Source organism: Elephantulus edwardii, unplaced genomic scaffold (assembly GCF_000299155.1).
Source record: "Elephantulus edwardii isolate Elephantulus edwardi_28Jun2011 unplaced genomic scaffold, EleEdw1.0 scaffold00046, whole genome shotgun sequence".
Taxonomy (NCBI): domain Eukaryota; kingdom Metazoa; phylum Chordata; class Mammalia; order Macroscelidea; family Macroscelididae; genus Elephantulus; species Elephantulus edwardii.
Window position 1 is genome coordinate 17,342,218 of NW_006399796.1, and position 24,245 is coordinate 17,366,462.

General features: G+C 39.0%; 1 protein-coding gene across 1 annotated transcript in view; it reads right to left on the bottom strand.

The window, feature by feature from the left end:
* Positions 1-800: 800 nt before the first annotated feature.
* Positions 801-24,245, bottom strand: part of FBN2 (fibrillin 2) — a 352,899-nt gene continuing 329,454 nt past the window's right edge. The window contains exons 57-65 of the mRNA XM_006886013.1: positions 23,658-23,864; positions 22,479-22,604; positions 19,801-19,923; positions 18,908-19,024; positions 15,368-15,496; positions 10,656-10,775; positions 6,070-6,301; positions 4,968-5,139; positions 801-2,712 (exon numbers count right to left, since the gene is read on the bottom strand). Of these exons, the coding sequence (XP_006886075.1) occupies positions 2,338-2,712; positions 4,968-5,139; positions 6,070-6,301; positions 10,656-10,775; positions 15,368-15,496; positions 18,908-19,024; positions 19,801-19,923; positions 22,479-22,604; positions 23,658-23,864 (1,601 nt within the window). The 3' untranslated portion in view covers positions 801-2,337. The remainder of the gene's footprint in view (positions 2,713-4,967; positions 5,140-6,069; positions 6,302-10,655; positions 10,776-15,367; positions 15,497-18,907; positions 19,025-19,800; positions 19,924-22,478; positions 22,605-23,657; positions 23,865-24,245) is intronic.

Here is a 24,245-nt window from a genome sequence, read left to right on the forward strand (position 1 = left end):
TTCTACAAATAGCAGATCTAAACCCTGTCCCTTCCTGTGCCAGCCTCACAGTCTCTGATGCACTCTATCCCGCTGCTCTAGCCCTGAGCCATTCATCTCACTGAGGGCATTGCGCACCTTCGCTGATCCTCCATCTTTCCAAGCATAAAATCTTCCAAGGAATAGCTTCTCCTAGCAACATGCCCAAAGTGTGTGCCATAAAGCTTTGTCATCCTTTCCTTCAAGGAGCACTCTGGCTGCGCTTTTTCCAAGGCATATCCATTTGTTCTTTTGGCAGTCCATGGGATATTTAGCACTCTTCTCCAACACCACAACTCAAAGACATCCATTCTTCTGTTATCCTTATTCACTGTCCAGCTTTCAGATGGAGAACAAGGAAAGAGCATGGCCCAAATCAGGTGCACCTTAGTCTTAAAACTGGCATCATTGCTCTTCAATATTTTGGAGAGATCCTTGACAGCACACTTGCCTAAGGCACTATGTCTCTTGAAGTTTTTACTGATGGTACTAATGGTGTTGATTGTGCATTTTACTACAGGACTGTAAAATGAAATCCTTCGAGGTCTCCAGTTCAGGGTCTGAGAATGCTTAAAACTAGGACAGGAACTTGCCTTTGAGGAAGTTTTTAAATTGTGCTCTTCAAGGGAAGGCTCCTGCCTGGCAGCATCAACAGATTTAACAATGTTGCCTGGTTTTTCTGTAAATGTGCTTGTCATTCCTTGGTCCATATAAACAGTGTCCCCAGCCCCTCCAACAGATACAGCAGCGTTTTAGTTCCATAAAACTTGCACACAGAAAGTTACCCCAAAATAAGCTTTATTGCAAGAAAAGTGTCATATCTGATACATAGATCTACTTAAACCCAAACATAACCAAAAACCATAAGTTTTTCCTCACAAACACTTGATTACAAATTTACACTGTTTCTTTTAGTTATTAAAAAAACAAAATGAAACAAAAACATTGGCTACAACTGGTTACTAATCTTTGGTCAGCACAGGGGTGAGAGGAAGAACCAGAGTCTGTGAGTGCTTTGGCCATTGCATGGATGAAGTGTGGGTACTGGTCCAGGGACAGGTTCTTGGGTTGAGAAGAATGCAGAGACATACTCTTATTAGCATGTACTGGTACAATATCTCTTTAAATGACTAAAGCAACTAAACATCAATTCATTGTACAAACATCTTTCATACACAATAGGCTATGATAAAAACGAGGCATATGGTGTATAACTACAGTATTAATGAAAATTCTAAAAAAATGGACTTAAAAAAAACAAAAACATATATTCCTTGGCTGCACTGCATGATTTGTTTGCACATATGGCAATCCTGAAATAGCTTGAACATAATAAATGCACCATTAATCTAAGACAGCACCAAACACTACAGAATGCCAGGTGTTCCTTTTCAAAGGAACGGCATTTCTTGAGCTGCCTACAGCACCACAAGTACGTAGAGCACCCTGGGTAAGAATGAGGTGTTGTGGGTAGCACATGTGGTTCCTTGAGGTTATGAGAAGGAAATACAGTACGGTTTGGCCTGCAACGCTAATGGTCTCACAAGCAGTCAAGGTATTTTGCTACAGTGGTTGTGCTTCAACTTCTGTTGCCTGGTGTGTGTCTGGTGAAGTGAAATATTGTCACAATGAGCTGCTCTGGCTTTGATCTCCTTTATAAAGGACCTAAAGACATCCTCATCTTTTAATTACTGATTACACTACCCATTCAGCTCTGTGAGGCTTTCTTTAAAATAATCAGATGTATGCCAGTTGGATAACTGGCAGAAAACCAAAGGAAACATCCCTTGAATCTACTGAATTTGTTTTAAAAGCACCTCTAAGAAAAATAGCTCAAATTTATAAATCTAAAGAAAAACAAGCGAGTTTCCCTTTTTGTTTACATAGTTTGTTCATTTCTCCATATATTACTGCATTAAAAATAAATAAACATCTATATTTTTTTTAATTAGCAACTATAGCAAAATACCCAAAGTGTTACAGACTGCTAACAGGAAAAAAAAGCTCACATTATTTTTTGTGCATTTAGTGCCATATGCTGATCTCTTGAACATTTAGGTTTTCTTTTTTTAATATATTTAAAGTGAAGTTATATAAAAAATACAGTAACCATGGTTGTCTTGGTACTCAAATCTTTGGCCACACTAGAGTCTAAATGGTCATTCTTCCCTGTGAGGGTCAACATTCCGAAGTCTGAGACAGGGAGGAAAGAAAGAAGAGTCTTTTTCCTTCCCCTCTTGAAAACAGTCAGTGACTTCTCAAACATGGCTGGAGGCTGGCTGGACTAGGATTTGAGCCTGGAACCAAGTCTTAAAGGGATTAATAAAGTTGGATTTGCAGCCTCATTCTGAGAGCCTCCCCGAGCTCCCCTAGGAGGTAGTCGTCCTCATTGCTGTCTTCCAGTTTCTTAAGCTCCTTCTTCTTGTATAGAGGGATGCTAGTGATTTCCAGTGTGTAAGTACCGGGGCTGAGCTTCTTCTTGGCTGTGTGCAAGTAGCTGAGCCCATTCCTTTGGTGGATGCGGAAGATGCTCTCGTCATTCCCCTGGGAGATGACATAGCGGATGTGGTTGTTGAGGGGCTCGATGGCAGGCATGAGTTCGAGGATGTGCTCTTTCGAGCCCAGGCGGGAGAGGTTGAACTTCATTTTGACAGGGCTGTCGATGTCGACACTCTCCAAGCTGATGTGTTCAACCTGGAGAAAGAGCAAGAAACAATTTAGGAAGAGCTTCTCGAGCACAAGGAGTGCACTAGAATGGGCTCTGCTCCCGCTGCAGGGGCAGGCGCCCTCTCCCTGAACTCTTCTTACTGAGCAGGGCCCTCAAAGGGGCTGTGAATTCCTGTCGGCTGGGAGAAAAGTACAATTCTACACAAATGCCCTGTAAACTTTTATGATTTCTCACTTAGCCTTAACGAGGTAATTAAAATTATAAGACAGGAGCCTACAGAGAGCAATCTCATTTCAAGTTTTCGTGGTGTGGTTTTTTTTTTTAATTTTTTTTTTCTTTTTAAAGAAAGAAAATGACATTGTATGAGAAGATCACAATTTCTTTGTTGGCATTAAAGGAAATGCTGCTTTAGTCCACCAGTAAAGAATGAACACCAAGGAATCTTTGCTTTGAGGCTGGGCTTTGATTTACAATACCAAAAAAAAAAAAAAAAAAAGGCAAGACACAATTGTAGGTGACTGATGGACTGTGCAGAGTCCTCAGGGCTCCAGTCTCAACTACCTCTTATGAAACAGGGAGGCAGAGCCCAGATAGAAGACAGAACAGGTCTGATGAGGAAGCCCTGGTGGCCCTAGTGGTAAGAAGCTGCACTGCAATCCCAAAGGCATGCATTTCAAAGCCACCAGCTACTCCACAGGAGAAGGATAAAGAATCTTTGCCTGTGCTATTTCTGCCTCTGAAAACCTGCTCATCTATGAGTTGGTTCTGACAACACATAACAACTCTATCAATGTGTTTAATATAAACCTAACACCGGCTTGCTTATTGCTACAAAACAGAATCACAGACTCTATGACTAGAGGAGTCATTGTATTGCTAAGTAAATGAAGACCCTGAAAACTGAAGTGAGCTCCTTAATTCTCAGTCAATTTGGTACTGACTAGGTCATCATACTTGGAAATATGGAGGGACAGTGAGAGAAAAGAGGCCCCTAATGAGATGGGTGGACAAACAGACTGCAGCACTGGACTCAAGTGTGTCAGAGATGAGGATGGGACAGGGTGTAGATCTGTTGTTCATAGGGTCACTATGAGTTGTACTCAGTGTGACAGCACCTGACACCACCACCAGGTTTCTTGGTGGTGCACTGATTGAAGGAGGTGATGAATAGTAAGCTCATGCTGTTTTTGATGTGTGGGAAAAGTTTTTGACATGCACTGAACATGTGCTATATGTATGCTGGGTAGCATTTTATACGTGCCAGCTCAATTTATCCTCCTGTCAGCCTTTATGGAAAAGTATTATTATTCTCATTTCACAGAAGAAGAGAAGTAGACTAAATACACTCAATATAAAATAGGTAATAAAAGAGGAGGGCAAAGGACTATGTTCAAAACCAAGCTGTATGCAGCCGACACCTTTACTCTGTGAAAATGCCATCAGCACAAAGGAAACACTTGTTTTGTGCCACTGAGTCAGCTACACCTGAGAGTCCTCCTCACACCAACCTTGCCCAATCGTGTGCCAGAATCACAGAACCCATCATGCTTGAGTGCATTGTTGAGACACTAGCGGCAAGCAGCAACTCGGCTGTTTGAAATTAAACATCAGGTAAGGCCATTTTTAATTGGGAAATCACCTATCCTAACAATCACAGAATTTGAGGCGCTGGTTGGCTCCCATAGGAACATAAGAATCAGCCTCCTGATTTTATAAGTGCAGTGATAAAGGAAGACTAAAAAACTGACTAAGAGCTGAGCAGCTAGCGGGTTTTCTGAGGTCATAAATTACACAGGAGGAGACTGCCCACTTTCCTCCTGTGGAGCAGCTGGTGGAACTACTTCCCTTGGGCTTGGCAGCACAACTCCTTACTCACTAAACTGCCTGAGCTCCCTAAAAGAAGACTAGACAAAACCAAATGATTGAATTTTGAATAATTTCAAAATCGCTGTTTCTTAGATGGACTTCGTTTTATTTTCTGGAATTTAACCCCCCCCCCCCCAAATAAACAAAACAAATCAACTCCAAACCCTCCCAAACTAACAAAAACAATAAAAAGAGCTAAAACTAAAAGAGAATCATAAAGCCTTGATCTCTAGCCCTTGTGTTTGGAGAAAGAATTAATCTAGTTTTCACTTGTCTTTCACACATTGTGCCCATCTCTGTTGAATTTCAAGGTAGTTTTAAGTCCACAGAGCTTCAAGGGTACATCAATGTTCACGGCACAGTATCCCTGACTCCCTAAGAGAGTCCCGTGGCAAATGAAGCAGGAGTGACTCACGGCTGCTGGTGTAGGCTCATCGACACTCCTCCTCTGCCGGCTCTCTTTCTTTCCATAGCCATTGATTTTGCACTCATAGCAAGCTTCCGGGGACAAAGCATTTTCCTCATCAACCTCGGTGTCCAGTGACAGGTACTGCCCTTTGTTAAAGCCCATTCCAGAGACACAGTGGCTATTTGCAGGAAGAAACAAGGTCTGGTTAGATTTACTTATCAATTTTTATGACAGTTTTAAAGGACAGAGTATTTTTTTTAACAAGAGACCAAGAACATAGTAAATCTCTAAGCTCACAAATAGAAAAATCTTACTATTCTTTGTACTACTGTCTAATTCTTAACACAAGAGATTTATTCTGAAAGAGGAAAGTTCTGAGAGTGAGCCCCCAATTGCTCCAATTTTCAATCCAAGTGAGGCATTAGGGAATAGTTTACCCAGGAAAATAAAGGCAGGGAGCATCAGTATCCAAAGAGAATGCAGACAGACGTTGTGTTGGCACTCATGCTAGAAACCTATGTTTGCTACCTGTGAATAACTGAGATTTTTCTGAAGTCATGTTTTGCTTAGAGAATCAGTAAGTTGGCTCAAACCACCACTTGTAGCTAGAACATTTCCTTTCATGTGATACACCAACATTGGGAACACAACCTTGGGCAGACAGTGCCCCATGCTAAGGAGCCCCACACCAACCAACTAGCTACGTCACCTTTCAGCAGTATAAACGCCCATCAACAAAGAGAAGGACAAATTCCTTTCTCAAGGACCACTGTGACAGCACTTGCCAAAATCAGAGAGTATCACACAATCCATATATCTATGCAACTTGTGAGCCACACTTTAAAATATTTACTGTGTCTCTCATCTTGAGGAATCTATTAAACTGGCCAGTCTTTATGAAAAGGAAAAGAGTAATATTTGTTTAGTACGGAAAGTCTCAAATTTTCTCTTTTGTGGATGGAGTATGTCGCTGGTGCTGATTCCAACACCTAAGAGCTGTGATCAACACTTTTGTCTCTTGAGTTTTTCAAACTGTAACCTTTCTAGCAGGGCAGCAAAGGCTGAGAAGGAAGGATGCTATCCATAAGGAGACTGAAGGGGGCCTTACCCTTGTCCCACTCTATAGTAGCCAGGTGGACAGCCGCAGAGGTACCCCCCTTCTGTGTTGGAGCAGCCATAGTTACAGGGGTTCTTGGAAGACGAGCACTCATTTACATCATGGCAGGCACTGGAGAACTGGTCAAAGGAAAACCCCGAGGGACAGGCGCACTTGTAACTCCCCAGCGTGTTGTAGCAGGAGGCAGAGCCACAGGCATTGGGGTTGGAGCATTCATTCTCATCTGTGAAACAGAGTAAGATGGGTCAGTGGCTACTGTGGTTGTATGGAGGAAAAGATCTAGCACTGTGTTTAAATATATTTTTAATTTATGCAATGGTTATTTCCAAAAGATGATTAAATAAAAAAGGGGTGCTAATCTTCCTCCATTTTGTTTTAAAAACCCTTTGCCTCACCCTATTCTATTTCTACCATATTTCTGAACATACTCAGCACAATGGGGACACATACTTTTCTAGTTTGCCTGCAGAATAACTCATCTATTCTCGAAGAAGGGGGTTACTTCAAGAAAGTAACAGTGTAACAGTGAATGAATATTAAAAAAAAACAAACACACCAAACAAACAAACAAACAAAAAACAACTGGGGTGGGTAGGGAGGAAAATGTGCAACAATGAATGAATGAAAATCCAATTTTTCTGTAAATTTTGTTAAAATCACAATTGTTATTGTTGTTGATTGCCGTCGAGTCGAGCATGACTCATAGCGAACCATAAACAAAAGGCCTGAAACCCTTCCACAACAACGTTCACCATTTAAGAAAAAGTATACGTTTTAGGCTGAGCTACCGAGACAAAGAGTAGGTGAGGGTTGCTAGCTGATGGGCATGGCTACAAATGGTGCTGGGGTTTCTTTTTGGGAGTGATGAAAATATTCTGGAAGGTGATGGTCGCACAGTTTTGTGAGATAAGATTAAAAAAAAATCACTGAATGTTATTGTTTGAATTTTAAGCACACCTTTTGAAAAAGCCTTCCATTCATTACCCCAGTAATTCCCAGTGCCTAGTGTATATATGTTAGAGAGTATTGTTAGAGAACCATGAAGATCAGAGATGAAAAGAAATGGAATGAACATTATTACTGGCTCTCAAGTTGACAACATGCCGCAGTTTTAAGTGCTCGGGAACCTGTTTGTGTAGACCGTGGTTCAGGTGGTACCATGAAGTTTGTAGTTTGCTGTAACTGCTGGGGGCTGTATACCCACCAGTCATGCCTTCAGTTGCTATGCATTGTGATAAACTCAGAGGCAGAGGGTGCTTTTCACTCTGGAGGTTACAGTTTTGCTCTTGGCTGTCTGGCTGCTAGATTACATGTGGCTCATCTCCTTTGGGCTTTATTTTAATTCACATTTTACCCGGGGCACAAATCACATCTGTTCTGTGGAATTTCTCAAATTCCTGTGACCCCTCATATGGAGCGCAGTGTCTGTTTGTCTAATATATGACAAGTATATGTTTCAGCCCGTGTGGGGGATAGGCTTTGCTGTAAGGGGTGCAGCTGGGACCCAACGGTGGAAGCACGGCACTTATCTGCAGTAGTTCCATGCGGTTATGGGAGATGCAGACGGGGTCTGAGAGGAGAAGCCTCTCAGACAGGAAATTAAACTCAGGCATAAGAAGAAAAAGGTTATTAAAAAGGTAGATGCTATTTAGGTACATTCTTATAGTGTGATTACAATTTCTGAACAGAGTAGACCCGTGAAAGGCAGAGTTGTTAATCACTGAATAGAAAACCACTGCAATTAGCTAATCTTAAAATTCTCAGCCTTCATTTAATGTTCAGAAAGTGTACAAATAAATTCTCAGTAACTTGGTGACACGACATAAATATTACTGGTGCTTTATTTCGGAATTGGAATTCGGCCACGGGGTCTCATCTGCTTTTATAATTAGATTTGACTTTTATGTGGAGTGTTTTACTCATAACAGGCAAATGAAATTAGATTATAGTTTAATGAAATGATCTTGCCATGCATACAGCACTAGACTTTGTGTCAAGTAGATAAATCATGGGGTGAAAACCAATTAATTAAATAAATTACTTTTAAACATACACTTACCAAATATTTAGAAATATGTCATTTTTTGGAAGGCATGATATATTTCATATTTATAGGCTATACATGTACATGGTAAAATTTTATAGACTTACGTAATCTCACATTTAATATATGTTCTTGTTTGACTCATATGTTGAAGTAGCTCAGGCCTCACTATGTCTGAATTATTGTGAAAGGGCATAGAAAGAACTAGAAGCTACTAAGTCACAAAGTTTCACATATTAAAGTGTAATTTTTTATGCATATTAAATAAGCTATTTCCAATTTTAAAGAACATAATGCTTGCAAATACTTGAGAATGTATTGATTTCTGCAGACTGTACAAAATGCAGTCAATTCTGAGCTAAGTGTCAATGGTAGATCTTAAAGTTCTCAAAACCTTTGGAAGTTATTTGAATTAATAGTGTTCTTCAATATTAACATTGGTAGTGAACTTTTGTTTTTCCCTTAGAGGACTGCTTAGTAACACTGTAGTTTCACAATTTAATCGTCTGCTGAGTTTACTCTCACAATGTTGATCATTCAATAGGAAACCCTGTGTAAAGCTCTGAATTATATTTCTCCCTCGGTCATGTGACTGACTCGAGATATAGGTACATATGAAGTGGCAGAAATGAATGTTTTATGCCACTTTAGCTTCCAGTGTCATATTCTTGTTCTAGTGAGAATATATTGCCTATATTAGTTTCTGGAGGTTCATTTTGCTGCCCGTGGGGTCCCTGCTCATTAGGACTTGGGCTAGATCCTACGTCAGCTCTTTAGGGGTAACTGCAGCCCTTGCGTCCATTCAGGAATCTCACCAAATGAAAAGTGTGAGAAACCAAACAAATCAAAACCCACCACCAAACACACTACTTTTAAGTTATTTCTGACTCAAAGTTACCCCAGAGGACCATGCAGAACAGTCCCGTAGGGCTTCCAAGCGTCTGGATTTTCACAGAAGTGGACTGCACATCTTTCTCTCATAGAGCAGAGTGGATGGTGTGTTTAAATCTCTGACTTTTTGGTCAGTAGCTAGGAATTTAAACCACTGTACCACCAGGATTCCTGAGACAGATTGTGGAGTCTTAATTTGAGGTCATATCATTTAAACATTTCAAAATTTACTGAAAACATGTACAGCTGTACCTACACTAGCTGTTTTACAAATATAAAACTTTAGGAAACTTGATGAAAATTCAGTTGATAATCCACACCCATTGCAATTTCTACTTGTTCTATTTTTAACCTGAAACAATGCAGGATATTAGAGGATATTAGTTATCTTTTGCTTGGAGCTTCATCATAGTAAAAGCCAAGAAGTCCACTAAGTAAAATAGTGGGCTTACTATTTTAGAAGCAACACATTAAAATAAAATTGATTTCTATTACTTTCATAACTATTTGTGTACTCCGCTGTTGGTCTAAAAGCATGTTTCTACACTTTCACTTTGCCTTTGTTTATGAATCCATAAATCAGAGGTGGGGAGTTTTGCAACTCTTTTTTTACTCTCTGAAAAGAAAAAATAAACTTATGGAGTGGTTTGATTGATTTCTTAACGTACTACTTTGATAACTGTTTAAACTGTTGTCCTTTTTTTATTACTTAGTGGCTTCTGTGTGTCTCCACCATGAGTGGTGCAAAGCATCTGTCTCTGAAATGAACAAGGCCACAACACCTTCAGAGAATGAGTTTCTCTCCATTGACATTTGAATTCATTTTCTTCTCATCCCCCTAGATTGCCTTTAGAATTTTAAGAGCACAAAAGATAAAATTATGTCATAAACTGAAATAAAATACATGAATGATGTGGGGGTGGATTTAAATCTCTACCAAGAAAGAGGAAACACCTTGCTATGTCCCTGCTGGACCATGGCCCCCATCCCCTCAGTTATGTTGTTGTCTAATGCCACAGTGCGCTGGCTAGGTCATGGGTAAGTGCCTTCAAGTGGAGCCAAGAAGTTTGGCACATGCTAACTACGTCAAGTAGAGATGTTCTTTCTGATTCATCCACATCTCCTTAAAAGAAGAATTTAGTGAATATTATCACTGCAAGGAAGACAATTAAGTGCCTGAGTTGTGCAATGTTCAGGGTGGTCTACAGAATTTGCTGAAATCACCTACATTTTGAGTTAAAACACTTTACATCCTTCAATAAAACTATGTGACTGGAGAGCTGAGATGGTGTCCTTATCAAATCAATGTGAAGTAACTGGTAAAAAGCAATTGCCCTTGGCACATATAATTCTTCACAACATCTTCAGAAACTTAAAAATTACATGTATAAGAACTCAGAAAAGCTCTGGTCAGAGTACCTTTCAGGTCCTTAAACATTTTTTAGTGTGATGTTTTCAAACATACACAAGTGTAGACACTTGTCCAGACTGAGTCCTCACGTGTCAAACTCAAGTATCAGAATTCTAAACTTAAAAGGATTAACTAGAATGGCTGAGACTTCAACCTTCCTTTCTTGTCGATTTTACCCAGAGATCATGTAAGCTTAAAAAAGCAGCCTCTGCTTAATAGCTGAGTGCTCACCAACACACTGATTCCACTGGTAATGCTGGATATACCCTTGAGGGCAACCACATCTGTAGCCTCCCAGGATGTTCTGGCAGCCATGTTGGCACCTGTGGTTTCCATCACATTCATCAACATCTGTAAAAACAAGCCCAGCAAAAATCTTTATGTAACCTTTCTTCTAACTAAAGGCACTTCAGATAAAGCTTAGAACAAGCAAACAAACAGGCACACACAAAAATACTGTGATTCTTCCAAGTCATATGGTGACTAGTTCGCTGTGGTATAAAGAGTGGTTCTGAGATAAGATACCACTACATTCTTGTGAAACCCAGTGGGCCATGACTGTGGTCTAAATAACACTGTAATGTCAGCAAATTCACCACAGACAATAGCCATAAATTCTGTGCATTTTGGGTTAATTGAGTATATGGTATCTTTTGTTTGATAAGTGATATATTTAAATTGCATATTCCAGAGAGTCAAAAGCAACTGGCATGTAATTCTGAATGTGTGGAAGATACAGGTATACAAAAATACCTAGATTGCAAAATATTTTTTTACACAAAAATTTTTTATTACCATCCATTAATGATTAGCTGCAAATCCCTTTTAAGTATTTAAAAATATTATTTTTAGGCAAGATGTACTGTTGTCACACATATGGAATAATTTCTTTGTTCATATGCATACTCGTTTGGAATGAACACTGAGGCTTTGAAATCTACCCATAAGGAGCGGAATAAAATTGGCATGTCTGATGCATGTGCAACACATTTATAAGGATAATTAATAAATGGCATCTTATGTGGATGGTCATGAGCTGAACTCACACGTGGCAAGCAGCTGTAGATTTAGACTATTTTGGAGCTCTCAATAACATAAAATATAAAATAATATCAAAATTGACAATTTTTAAATCAGTTTTTCCTTGGCTAGAAATAGATAGATGTGTGTGTATACATAGTTAAGTCCCATTATTCCTACAAAAAGCATATTAAACAGTGCTTTAGGTTTAGATTCTATAGTTCTTTAGAAGATTCAATTTTTAGAATAATTAAAGAAGAGTAACTAAAAAGCACTTGAAACATAAATTACAATGTGTAAAAATATAAAGGTAAGATAGTCTCAAAATTGTTGCCATATATATTTTATAAAACATACTAATCCCAATATATTTATTTTATCATATGCTAGCATTTGCTGTGTAAATATTAGTATAAAGAGCCATATGATATTATATTGGTTTCAGGCAGATTCTTATTTTGTTCCCCCTTACATTTCCCTTGAACTTCACAGGAAATATATAGAGGAGACTTTATAGGAAATGCACTTGGAAGGATGAGAGTGAGGCAGGAATCTTGGCTCAGAAAATGGAAAGAGCGAACAATCTCCTATTTTCTCCAGTTCTCTAAAATGATAAGTTCTCTTTTACCTTTTAATTTTTCCACATTTTGATACAGAACAAAAATCCATTCCCCCATGCCTCTCTTTTCCCCGGTATATTCATGCACCGCTGTAAACAGTGTTAGGCATAGAATTCTTTTCTAATCTCATTTCCACCCCCAGATCAAAGATCAGGTAAACAGTTCTGTTATTTTAAAAAGTTAACTTGTGATTGTAAAATTTTCATTTTTAAATTATAGTGAACATATATACACCGTGGGGGAGAGGGAAGGCAGTAGGAGGGGAAGAAAATGTGCAACAATTATGAAAAAAACCCCCTAAACACACACACCAAAACACCAAACCCAAAACATCCACAGCAAAACATCCACCAACACAACTTTCACATTTATGACTCCCAGATACTGATCACATTTTTGTAATTGTGTCACTATTATCACTATTTTCACCGAGCATTAACAAACTTTATGCCTGCCCTATAGTCTCCATTTCCCTTATCTTCTCATATTTGACAGCCATTAATAACATTTAGTTTTATTTTATTTAAGAGTATACAATAGATGTCATTCTGTCACTGTGATTTATTTGACTCAGTATAATGCTTTTAAAATTCAACTGTTGTACATTCATCAGGAATTCATTTGTCTTTATGGGTGATACTCTATTGTGTGTGTAGACCACATTTTGTTTATACACTCACTTGTGATGGGCACTTTGGGTATCTCCACATTTTTGCTACCTGGAAAAGTGCTGCAGTGCACAGTAGCATGTTGGTGTCTGTCTTCAACATTTTTGGTACCCACCATCTGGTTTGACTGTGGCAAGAGGCTGTGTTGCAATCCTGAAAGCATGCAGTTCAAATCCACCAGCTGCTCCACAGGAGAATGGGCAATCTCCTCCCATGTAATTAACTGCCTTGGAAAACTCGCTGGAGGGTCAGCTATATGTCAGATCCGACTTTATGGTACACAACAGCAATAATCAGTAATAGATGAGGGTTCTAGTTTCTCCACAGATTCACTAATATGCTATGTTTGTTTGCATTAATCACTGGTAATGGAGGTAAAGTGCTCATCATGGGTCTAACTGGCACCTCCCTAGTAACAGAACTTTAGTGGCTCAGTGGTTAAACTCTCCAGCTGCTAACTGTAAGGTTTGTGATATGAACAGCTCTGAGAGAGAAAGATGGAGCAGTTTGCTTCTGTAAAGGTTACAGCCTTCAGAATGCTACAAGACAGTTGTATACTTATCCTATATGATGGCTATGAGTCAGAACTGACTCAGGACAGTGCATTCAGTTTTACTTTTAATGAGGAGGAGCCCTGAATGTATAATGGTGATATGCTCAGCTTGCTGCTAGCTGTCTGACAGTTCAAACCTACCAATGGCTCTGTAACACAAAAGATCTAGTTATCTGATCCCAGAAAGAGTATAGGAAACACTAAAGAGTGTGTGTGCGTGCACACGTGTGTATACTATCAAGTCAGAAGTGATCCATACCTGACCCTTCCATAGGTTTTCAGAGGCAGTTTAATCACATGAGAGGAGAGTGCCCATCCTTCTCCTGTGGAGCAGCTGGTGGATTCAAACTGTGTGCCTCTAGGGGCAGTGCAGTTTCTCATCACTAGGTCACCAGAGCTCTTAGGAAACCCTATATTGTTGACTGCCTTCAAGTCAGACATGACTCATAGCGACCCTATGAGCAAAAGGCCTGAAGCCCCTCTACAACTATTTATCAAAGTTCATTGAGCTTCCAGAAGCATGTTCTTTAGGAAGTGGATGCCACTCCTGATTCCAAATCTGTCATAGTATGTAATTGTTGTTATGTGCTATTGAGTCTCCTACGATGTATAGTGACCCTATGTACAGCAGCTCTGAACCCTTTCCTGTTCTGAGCCAGTCTCACTAACTCTGACACACCAACCCCCATCACCCCACTTACTGTTATCCATCCATCTCCTCGGGGTCTCCCTCTCCTGCATTGTCCCTTCACCATTCTGATGTCCTTCTCCAAGGACCGCTTTCTTCTGGCCATGTGCCCAAAGTAAGTGAGGCAGAGCTTCAAAATCCTAGCCTCCAAGGAAAGACTTTGTTTCACCCACTCCAAAACAGACTTATTTGTTTTCTTGGCAATCCATGGTATACTCAAGACTCTTCTCCAGCACCACAACTTCAAGGCATCTATTCTTCTTTCATCCTTAGTCATTGTCAAACTTTCTGAAGAATAACAAGTAATTGAGAAAACCATGGCCTGGATCAGGTGCGTCATTGTATCTAGACTGACATCGTTGCTCTTCACCACTCTGGAGAGGTCCCTGACAGCAGATTCTCCCAATGCAATTTGACTTTTGATTTCCTGATTGTTGATTGTGGATCCAAGCAAGCTCTAATTGCTAACAACCTCAATCTCTTCTCCATCCATCATGGTTCTGCCAGTTGGCCCAGTGGTGAGATTATTTGTCTTCTTGATGTTGAGCTTCAAACCACAGTGAAGACTACAGTCCTTGACCTTTTGCAGCAAGTGCTTCAGGCCTTCTTCAGATTCAGCAAGCAAGGTTGTGTCATCTGCATATCACAGGTTGTCCTGCCTCCCAAATGATCTGTTTGGCTTACAGATTGAAAAGATGTGATGGCAGGACGCATCCCTGACACGCTCTTTTCCTGATTTTAAACCATGCAGTGTTTCCTTGCTCTGTTCTGAGGACTGCTTAGAGAATTTAATTCTATGGCTTTAACATGGTATGAGTTAGAATCAACTTGACAGCACAACACAGTAATGACTAGTGATGTTTTAGGTGTAGTTTATTCTACTACTATGACTCAAAGCAACAATATGACTCTAGGAACAGACCTGACTGCCCTATCTTGTGCCATTCCTGTGATCTCGAACATGCTTGAGCCTACTGATAGTGTGTCAATCCATCTTGTTAAGGATCTTTCTTTCTGACCCTCAACCATTTAAGCATCCTTTTCATAAAGTATCAGTTCAAGTCTTTTGACTATTTTTTGATGGGATTGTCTTTTTGTTGTTACAGTCGGCATTTTATATATATTTTGGACATTCAGTCTTTATCTGTTGTACGGTATACAGAGATTGAGGCCCCTTACCTCCCCAAATGTTGATACCAATCATAGAATTCTTGTCTGGTTATTAAATGAAGCCTCTAAGAATGAGATATTTAAATGCAAGAATAAACATCAGTTGCTGGGTCACAATTTATTAAATATTCTTTTTTCAGAGAGATGAGTTCAGTTTCCCATTTAGTAGTTTAGAATTTTTTTAGAAAAGTTAGTATTAAAGATTTTTGAGCAAATAAACTCACCTTCACAATTGAGCCCAGTGGCATCCAGAGAGAACCCTCTTTGGCATTCACAGCTGAAACTTCCAGGGGTGTTCTGACAGATTCCCTTTGCTCCACAAAGTGACGGCTGAGACCCACATTCATTGTTGTCTAGCAAGGAAAGAGAATGCCAACCTTCCAATTATTATGTGATTTTAATTTCACTCCGTGAACTAAAAAAATCAGAAGATCAAAGTCCAATCTCTATGATGGGAAAGTAGCATTTTAGGGAAGTTTATGCTAAAATTCATTGTCATATTATGAAAAATACTGGGGGAAACCCTGCAATAACTTAAGTGGTTTAGAATTGTGATGCATGTTGAGGCAAATGTGGACATGATTTTAGATAATACAGATAGAAAGGATCATAATATGTATGTATGTTAACATAAAAAGAAAGCAGACCAAAGCCAACAAGCTCCAGTAGACTAGCATGTTCTAAATTACAGAAAGTCTTTAGTAGTATTTTATGTGAAGATGTATTTAAAATGCAGTATAACAGAATATGCTGACTGTGCTTGTGCTTGGGTTGTGTCTAAATCCTGTTCCACTTGGATATTGTCCATGGTGAAGAAAAAGTCTCAAATACTGAATCATTGCAAAATAGGCATATTATTAGTATACACTGTTATTGCGAGTACCACTGAGTTGTAACTGATTTACAGCCTCCTCTCCAGTGGGTTTTCAGAGGCAGTAAATGACATGGGCGTAGGCTGTGCATCTTCCCCCAGAGAGGAACTGGTGGATTTGGTTCTTTGATCTGTGCAATTTCTCACAACCAAGCCACCAAAGATGCTTTGTTAGTATATTCTTGTTGTAGTTAGGTGCCAATACATCAAGTACAACCCACAAAGCGCCTATTAACAGTTCTGAACCCTGTCCTACCCTGTACCATCCAAACATATCCTGACATCTTAGAGCCCATTGCTGCAGTCACCATGTCAATCGACCTGATTGAAGGTCTCCGTCTCTTTTGCTGACACTTAAGCATGATGTCCCTCTCTAAGGAACTGCCCCTGTTAGCCACAGACCCAAAGTATGTGAGACAAAGACTCAACATCTTTGCCTCCAAGGAGCATTCTAGATGCACTTTCTCAGAAAGACACTTGGTGGTTCTTTTGGCAGCCTTATTGTCTAGCTCTCAGATGCACAGCAAGTGATCAGAAAGACTTTGGCCCAATATCATTGCTCTTAGTAATTTAGATAGGTCCCTGACTGCAAATTTTCCTAGTGCAATACACCTCCTGACTGCTAGGACCAAGTGTGGTCAATGTACTGTTCTAATAATTTTTGGAAAAATCTTCAGCAGGATTTTGCTTTCATGTGATATGAGTGATATCATACAGTGATTTCCATACTCTGTCAGGTCATCTTTTTTTGGAATGGGAATAGATATGGAACTCTTCCAATCAGTTGGCCAGGTAGTTGTCCTCCAGATTTCTTGGTACAACCTGGTGAGCATGTCTAGGACAGCATCTGTTTGCTGCAGAGGGTCAAGAACTATGGTCTTCAATATAGATTGAAGCTCAACATGAAGAAGATAAAGATTCTCAAGTCTGGGCCAATTGACAGCATCATGATGGATGGAAAAGACATTGAGGTTGTTAAGAGATGCAGCTTGCTCAGCTCCACAATCAACACTCTTGGCACCAGAAATCAGGAAATCAAAAGATGAACTGCATTAAGTAAATCTGCTGTCAGGAACCTTTCCAGAGTCCTGAGAACCAACAGCGTCAATCTAGAGACTAAGGTGTGCCTGATCCAGTCCATAGTGTTTGCAATCACTTGCTATGCATCAGAGAGCTGCACAACGACTAAAGATGACAGAAGAAGAAGAATTGATGCCTTTGAGTTATAGTCCTGGAAGAGTCTTGAACCTAACATGGACTGCCAAGAAAACAAATAGGTTTGTCTTGGAGAGGGTGAAAACAAGTATTTCATTGGAGGCTAGGATTTTGAAGCCCTGTATTATATACTTTGGGCATGTGGCAAGGAGGGACTGATCCTTGGAAAAAGACACCATGCTCGGAAGGGTGGAGAGACAAGGAAGACCCTGGATAAGATGGATTGATACAGTGACTAGGGCAATGAGGTTAGGTGTGTCGGTGTCAGTGAGACTGGCTTAGGAGAGGGGAGGCTTTAGAGATATTGTACATAGGTACACTATAAATTGCAGGCGACTCAACAGCATATAACAACAACAACAGTACCAAGAGTGTTGATTGTGGATCCAAGCAAGATGAAATAATTGGTAATTTCAATCTCACAATTTTCATGATGTTGCTTGTATAATAGTAAGAATTTTTGTTTTCTTGATGTTGAGATATAATCCATATTAAAGGTTGTATTCTTTGATATTCTACAACAAGTATTTCAAATTCTCCTCACTTCAGAAAGCAAGGTTATGTCATCTCCAGAACACAGATTTTTTGTTGAATCTCCCTTTGATCTTGATGCCACATTTTTCTTCATACAGTGGAGCTTCTCAAATAATTTGGTCAACATACAGATTGGAAGTTATATAGAGAGAATATAACCCTGACATATTCCTTTCTTAACTATAAACCATGTAGTGTTTCCCTTGCTCTGCACAACAGCCTCTTTGTCTAGGTATAGGTTTTGCATGAGCACAATTAAATGTTCTGGATTTCCTATTCTTCCCAATGGTAGCCAGAACTTGTTATGATCCACACAGTCATATGCCTTTGCTTAGTAAATAAAACAGAAATAGATACTCTTCTGGTATTAAGTCTAGATTATTGCAGTTGGATGCCACTGAGTTAGCTATTGTTGCAATTACTGGGTCGTTCCCTTCAAGGTGGAGTTTATCAACCAGCACAACCTTTTGCTGTGATGTTAAGGTTTTTGTTGGCTAATTTTGATTTATTTATTTTTTTCTTTTCTACTAGTTAATTCACAAAATTTGAATGTAAATTCGAACACATTCTTTCAATTTCCCTAACCCCCCAACCCAACAAACTGTACAACCCAAAGATTAATTTCCCCTTCCCCCTGCACATCCACATCCCTCTGCTTCCAGCCTCTCTCACCCCTTTTTACTCATTCTACAGTAATGGTTTTATACAATATTTATCCTTGTGGGACTGAGTTAGTTCACTAAGCATAATGCTCTCCAGTCCCTCCCAAGTTAGGTAATAATTTACAAAGTTATTGCTTCTGCATGCTGCATAGTATTCCATTGGTGAATGTACCATATTTTCTCAATCCATTCATTTGTGGTTGGACATTTGGGATATTTCTATGGTGAATAATGCTGCAGTGAACATCGGTGTACAAATCTCAGTTCTCATATTCTCAGGGTATATTCCAAGTAGTGGAATAGCTGGGTCATATGGAATATCTATGTTCAGCTTTTTGAGGAAGCATCTGTTGGCTAATTTTTACAGAGATTTATTTCCTAGTATTAGGAAATTATCCTGTATATAATTTTAAATACAATATTTCTTTGTATTTATAATATTTATAGACTCTTTAGAGTTAGCATTTGTAATTTTGGCTTACCAATACAAGCCGTGTGATGCTGGGTGAAGCCAGGTGGACATTTACAGGTAAATCCTCCCAGGGTGTTGACACAGAGGAACTGGCAGTTGTGCTGTTTGGTCTGACATTCATCAAGGTCTGAAATGAAAGAAAGCCAATGAAAAAAATCAAGCATTAAAATATACAGCTATACATCCAATTTTATGAAGTCACAGGAAAATGCTGAAAGCATTATAGCCTTCAGTATGCACTTGGCAAAAAGCTGCTTTTTCACACACGTATAAGCAGCACAAATACTGTGGCTTCTTTGATAGGATGACTAAGATCATATACAACATAACTTTTTTTAAAATAAGATTTGAATAGCTGAAACACAGCTGTTTCCATGAAGTATTCTCAGAGCCAATAGCCAAAGGTTATTCTTCTTACATTAATGTAGTTTTGCATATTATCAGTTATTTAATCTTAGTAAAAGAGAGTAAATAAAAATCTAAGAGAATGTGGAAACTGACATGGGTCCTAATAAAAATAGTGAGTCTGAGGTTCCACTGTCAAATGGAAAGGGCATTATAAAAGAAAGTAGAAACATAGCACGTACAATTCTATTAATAAAAACAAATACCTCAAAACAAACAAACAAAAAAGTCCTCAAAGCTGACTCTCCACTGAGTTTCTGAGGCTCTAAACTGCATGAGAGGAAATTGCTCATCTCCCCCCTGCCCCTCAGGAGTCTTTGGTGGACTCTAGCCTACAGAGATATGTGACCTTAGGTTTGTCTTCAATGAGTAATAAAATAGCCACGAGGAAGCTGCATTTTAATGAAGGTGATGCAAATGATATAGTTTCAGTTCTCTTACATTTGCGGCTGAGAAGACAATCAGGCAGGGCTCTCCACTTACAGGTGCTTCACTCACCTTTGCACGTCTTCCCATCCTCTTGCAGGACATAGCCCCTTGGACAGGAGCACTGGTAGCTTCCTTCAGTGTTCTTGCAGATGAAATTGCATGGCTTTGGTGACTGGGAACATTCATCAAGATCTAAGAAAAAGTGATGTGAAGATGAGTTTCCTTGTCAAAAGAAATAACCAGCTGCTTTCTTCTCTCCATATTCTAATTTCTTTCTTTTTGCTTTCCTACTACCATTTAAGGAATGGAAAGTAATCAGAGAGAAATGGTCAGAGAATATGAAGTGACATATTGGTTTATGTTGTCAACCACGTCAATGGTCCTACTATCTACAAAAGTTGTCTGGTTGGTCTGTGAGGTGTAGCTGAGTTGAGTCTGCTCTAACTCATAGCAAATCTATGCACCAGAGAATGAAACCAGCCCATTTCTTGGACATTCTCACAAATGCTATCAATCCATCTTGTGGATGGTCTTCCTCTTTTTTTTTCCTAACCCTCTACTTTACTAAGAAGGATGCCTGTCTTAAGGGACTGGTTCCTCCTGTAACAAGTTCAGCCTTTGTGAGACAGAGTCATCTCACCTTCATTTCTAAGGAGCACGCTAGGTGTACTTCTTCCAAGACAGACTTCTTTGTTAGTTTGTCAGCCCATAGTCTATGCAACAGTCTTCTCTGCCATACAATTTAGAGACATCCATTCTTCCTCATACTTTGCTATACAACTTGAGAATCAACAACTTTGAAGAATCAGCTGGCACTGGGGGGAGTGGATTATGACTTAAGGAAATGATGCATTTCAGAGTGGAACTGAGCTCTAGAAGGTTCACACTGATATGATCTTTCAGAAACTGATAAGCAGGACTTTCTTTCAAGGCCCTTGTGAATGGACTCACACTGGCAAATTTTCATTAGTAGTTGAGTGTGTTAGTGGTTTTATGCCACCTAAGGACCATCAGAAAATGGCAAACAACTTACTCATTTATTTGACTCATATATGGAAGGTGTTCTTGAAGGAACTCTTGAGTGATATTTTTCTAATCATCCTACTGGATTCACACTTTGCTGGGAACCTTCCTGATGTCCTTACAGAACTTAGTCTCCTCTACTGACTCAGTTCTTGGACCAGAAAGTCTATATATTAGTATGTTCCCTATCAGCAAGCTCTGGCCTTTACTTTCAGGCTGGTTCTTACTCCCTCAATTCCTTCCTGCAAGGTGGAAGCAGGCTGGTGTGTCTTTTATAAGTTTCAATAAACTCTCTTTCTTTTCTAATTGCCATATTCTAGGTAATTGCCATATTCTAGGTCATGCATTATCGTCACTTGTCTGCCAGTTTGCTGTACTGTGATGGCTTGCCTTTTTGATATGATGCTGGAAGCTAGACCACTGTAATTTCCATCACCAGCATCATCATCCATGACGAACAAGTTTTAAACAGATCTTCCAGAGTCAAACAGGCTAGGAAAATGGATATGGCAAAAATTTGGAAAAAAAAAATAAATTTAGCCAGTGGGAATCTTAATGGATAGCAGTGGAACACTGTTGAGACAGCGCAGATTAGGCTGCACTCAAAACAGATTGTGAAGATAGCATGAGACTGGTCTGTGTTTTGTTCTGTTGTACACAGAGCTGCTGAACTGGAACCTACTCAATGACATCTACCAACTAGAAGGACTTTTCTTTTAGTCCAGGGGCAACAACAGCCCCAGCATACCCCATTGTCTCTCTGGTTTCTCTGTTCATATCTATGACAGGCTCTTTGTTAGGCCCACAATGAACTATTTTCACTTGAATGTTCTGGTTTTTTCCTACTAAGCCTCTGAGAGCAGACAAACTCAATTTCCTCTGTAAAACATTCTGACTGATGCTGACAAAATGCTGATGGACATTTTCTATTACTTTTGTGTGCCCTCCTATTTCATAAACTAAGCTGCAGGCCCACTAAGAGTCAGTTTGGTCATTTTAACTATCTTATGTCAGGTGTACTTTGCTATTAAATGACATAATTTAATGAAATTTCACAGAAGCATATGGAATATAAGGAAGGAATTTTTTTGCCTTAATGAAAATGAAGAATTTTTAAAAAGACAAAGTGTCGTTTGTTTTTGTTTTTTTTTAAATACAAGTCTCCCTAATGTACACCCACTACATCATTAGCCTTGTTTGGGAAAAATAATTAAAACCTCAATGAGAAAAAGAATTTCTAAAGACTTAGTAGAATTTCAGACTAAAATTGCTTTGCAAGTAGAAATTTTAGATGATACCTAATTAGTTTTTGGCAAAAAAGGAAAAATAAAAAGAGGAACAAAATGGTCTCTTCCTGTTTCTTCACACAAATCTACAACCAAAGATTCTTGTATGTCATTAGAAAAATGTTAAAGAAATAGGTATTTATACTTTTGAAGTTAAAATATAAAAAATTACAAGTGTATTTTCCTAATTTTTACAAATGCTTCTCTTATTGAAGAGCTTTTTTTTGTCTGTTTCCCACAATACTGCACAAGAGAAAGATATATAATTTATTAAGAATCACCTTATTGAGAGGAGTGTCACCATTTTGAAAAAGTAAACTTTTCAGAGTTTCATAAGAAAGATTACTATCAGTAAGTGATCGAAAGATTACTATCAGTAAGTGATCTGCAGGGAAGCATGGTTGACAAATCCCCAACTGCTGAGGTGACCGGCCTTACCTACACAGGAGGTTCCACTGATGTCGGTGGTGTAGCCCACCTTGCAGAAGCATCGGAAGGAGCCCATCGTGTTGATACACTGACCATTGGTGCAGAGGTTTGGCATGACTTTACATTCATCAATATCTACAGGAAAAAGCAAATGGAAGCACATATGTATTTCCATTTATACTGCTTAGTAACTAAGAAAAATTAACTGAGTTGAGCTGATGAACAATCACCATTCATAATTACAGTGGTGTCGAAAACTACTACATCATTTGGAAGAACAGCCATCATGAATGCAAAAGAAAAATCATTTGGGGTGATGCAACAGAATAAACAGAAGATGACTGTGTTGAAAAGTCCATTTCAGACTGATTTTGCAATATAAATATGAAACAATTTGTTGACAAAGTTACTTTTTACATTTCAACTCATTTGGAACTAGTTGACAATATAGTGACAATTTCCCTAGATTGGCTTCAAATTCACATTTGTATCAAACTGAAGAAAGTATTTCATTAGCAAAACAGTCATGTACTGTTTGAGGGATTTGTTTTGTAATGCAAGAAAATGGTACTTTTCATGACAGGACTCTACTAATTAGCTGTGTGAAAAATGGAAACCAGTAGTCAATTATGACCTAACTCATAAGTATATTGTAAACAGAATGAGTTCCTGTGACTATCCAAAGCAAAGTCTTATTTCTTAAATAGAAAAGGGTATTATTTGGGGTTTTCAAGCATGGTCTGGAATAAGAGATTTGCTTCATTCCTAGGTCTGTCCCTTAAGAAGAATGTTATCTTATGCAAATTACATATTATATTCCTAGCTTTGTACTTCAACTTCAGCACTTGGTAAAATAGGAATAATAATAAATTCTTACTATTAGTACTGATAATAAATAATATTACTAACAAATTTCTATTTGTTACTATGAATCAATTCCACATACACACATCCATTGTGGCTGTTCAACACTTGTCTCTTAGGTCTGATAGGAACATTAAGTCTTTAAAAGTCTCTACAGAGGTGACAAAATGCATTTTTTCTATATATGCACAGATAAACACAAACGTATTATCAGCTACTATGATAGCATATCTTAGCTTTTATTATTCTTTTTCTCTTTTGTATTATCCAAATTAATTAAGTTCCTTGGGTTGATAATACATCTGAATTTCCTAAAATCCTTACCTCTTCCATCAGTGGTGTAGCCTGGACCATGAGGACATATTTTTTTGTATTGGGCAGTTCCTGGAAGCGGGCAAAGCTCACACTGGTGGCCCCAGCCTCGACCTCCATCACAACAGCATTCTGACTTTGTGACAAGATTTCGGCTGCTGGATGCCATCTGACACATGGTCTGTAACACCTCCGCAAAGCACAATCCTTGTCGATTGTCTAAAATGCCAAAGCAGAAAATAAGCATGAATATCGTGGAACTGATACTTTTCAAGTTAATTAGGACTGGCAATGCTTTCCTTCTTCACAATAATATAAAGCAAATATTCTCCAATAGGGAGCTCTGATAGCCTAGTGGTAAGGAGCTGAGCTGCCTACCCGAAGGTATGTGGTGCAAACCCACCAGCTGCTCTATGGGAGAAAGACGGGCAATTTCCTCCTATATGATTTACTGCCTCTGAAAACCTTCTGGAGAGTCAGCTATGGGTCAGTTTGGACTTGATGGAACAAAACAACATTCTCTATTGACAGATAAACCACTGAAGATCACTTAAGATGATAAATCTTCCGCTACACCCCCCCCCACTGTACACAGTTTAT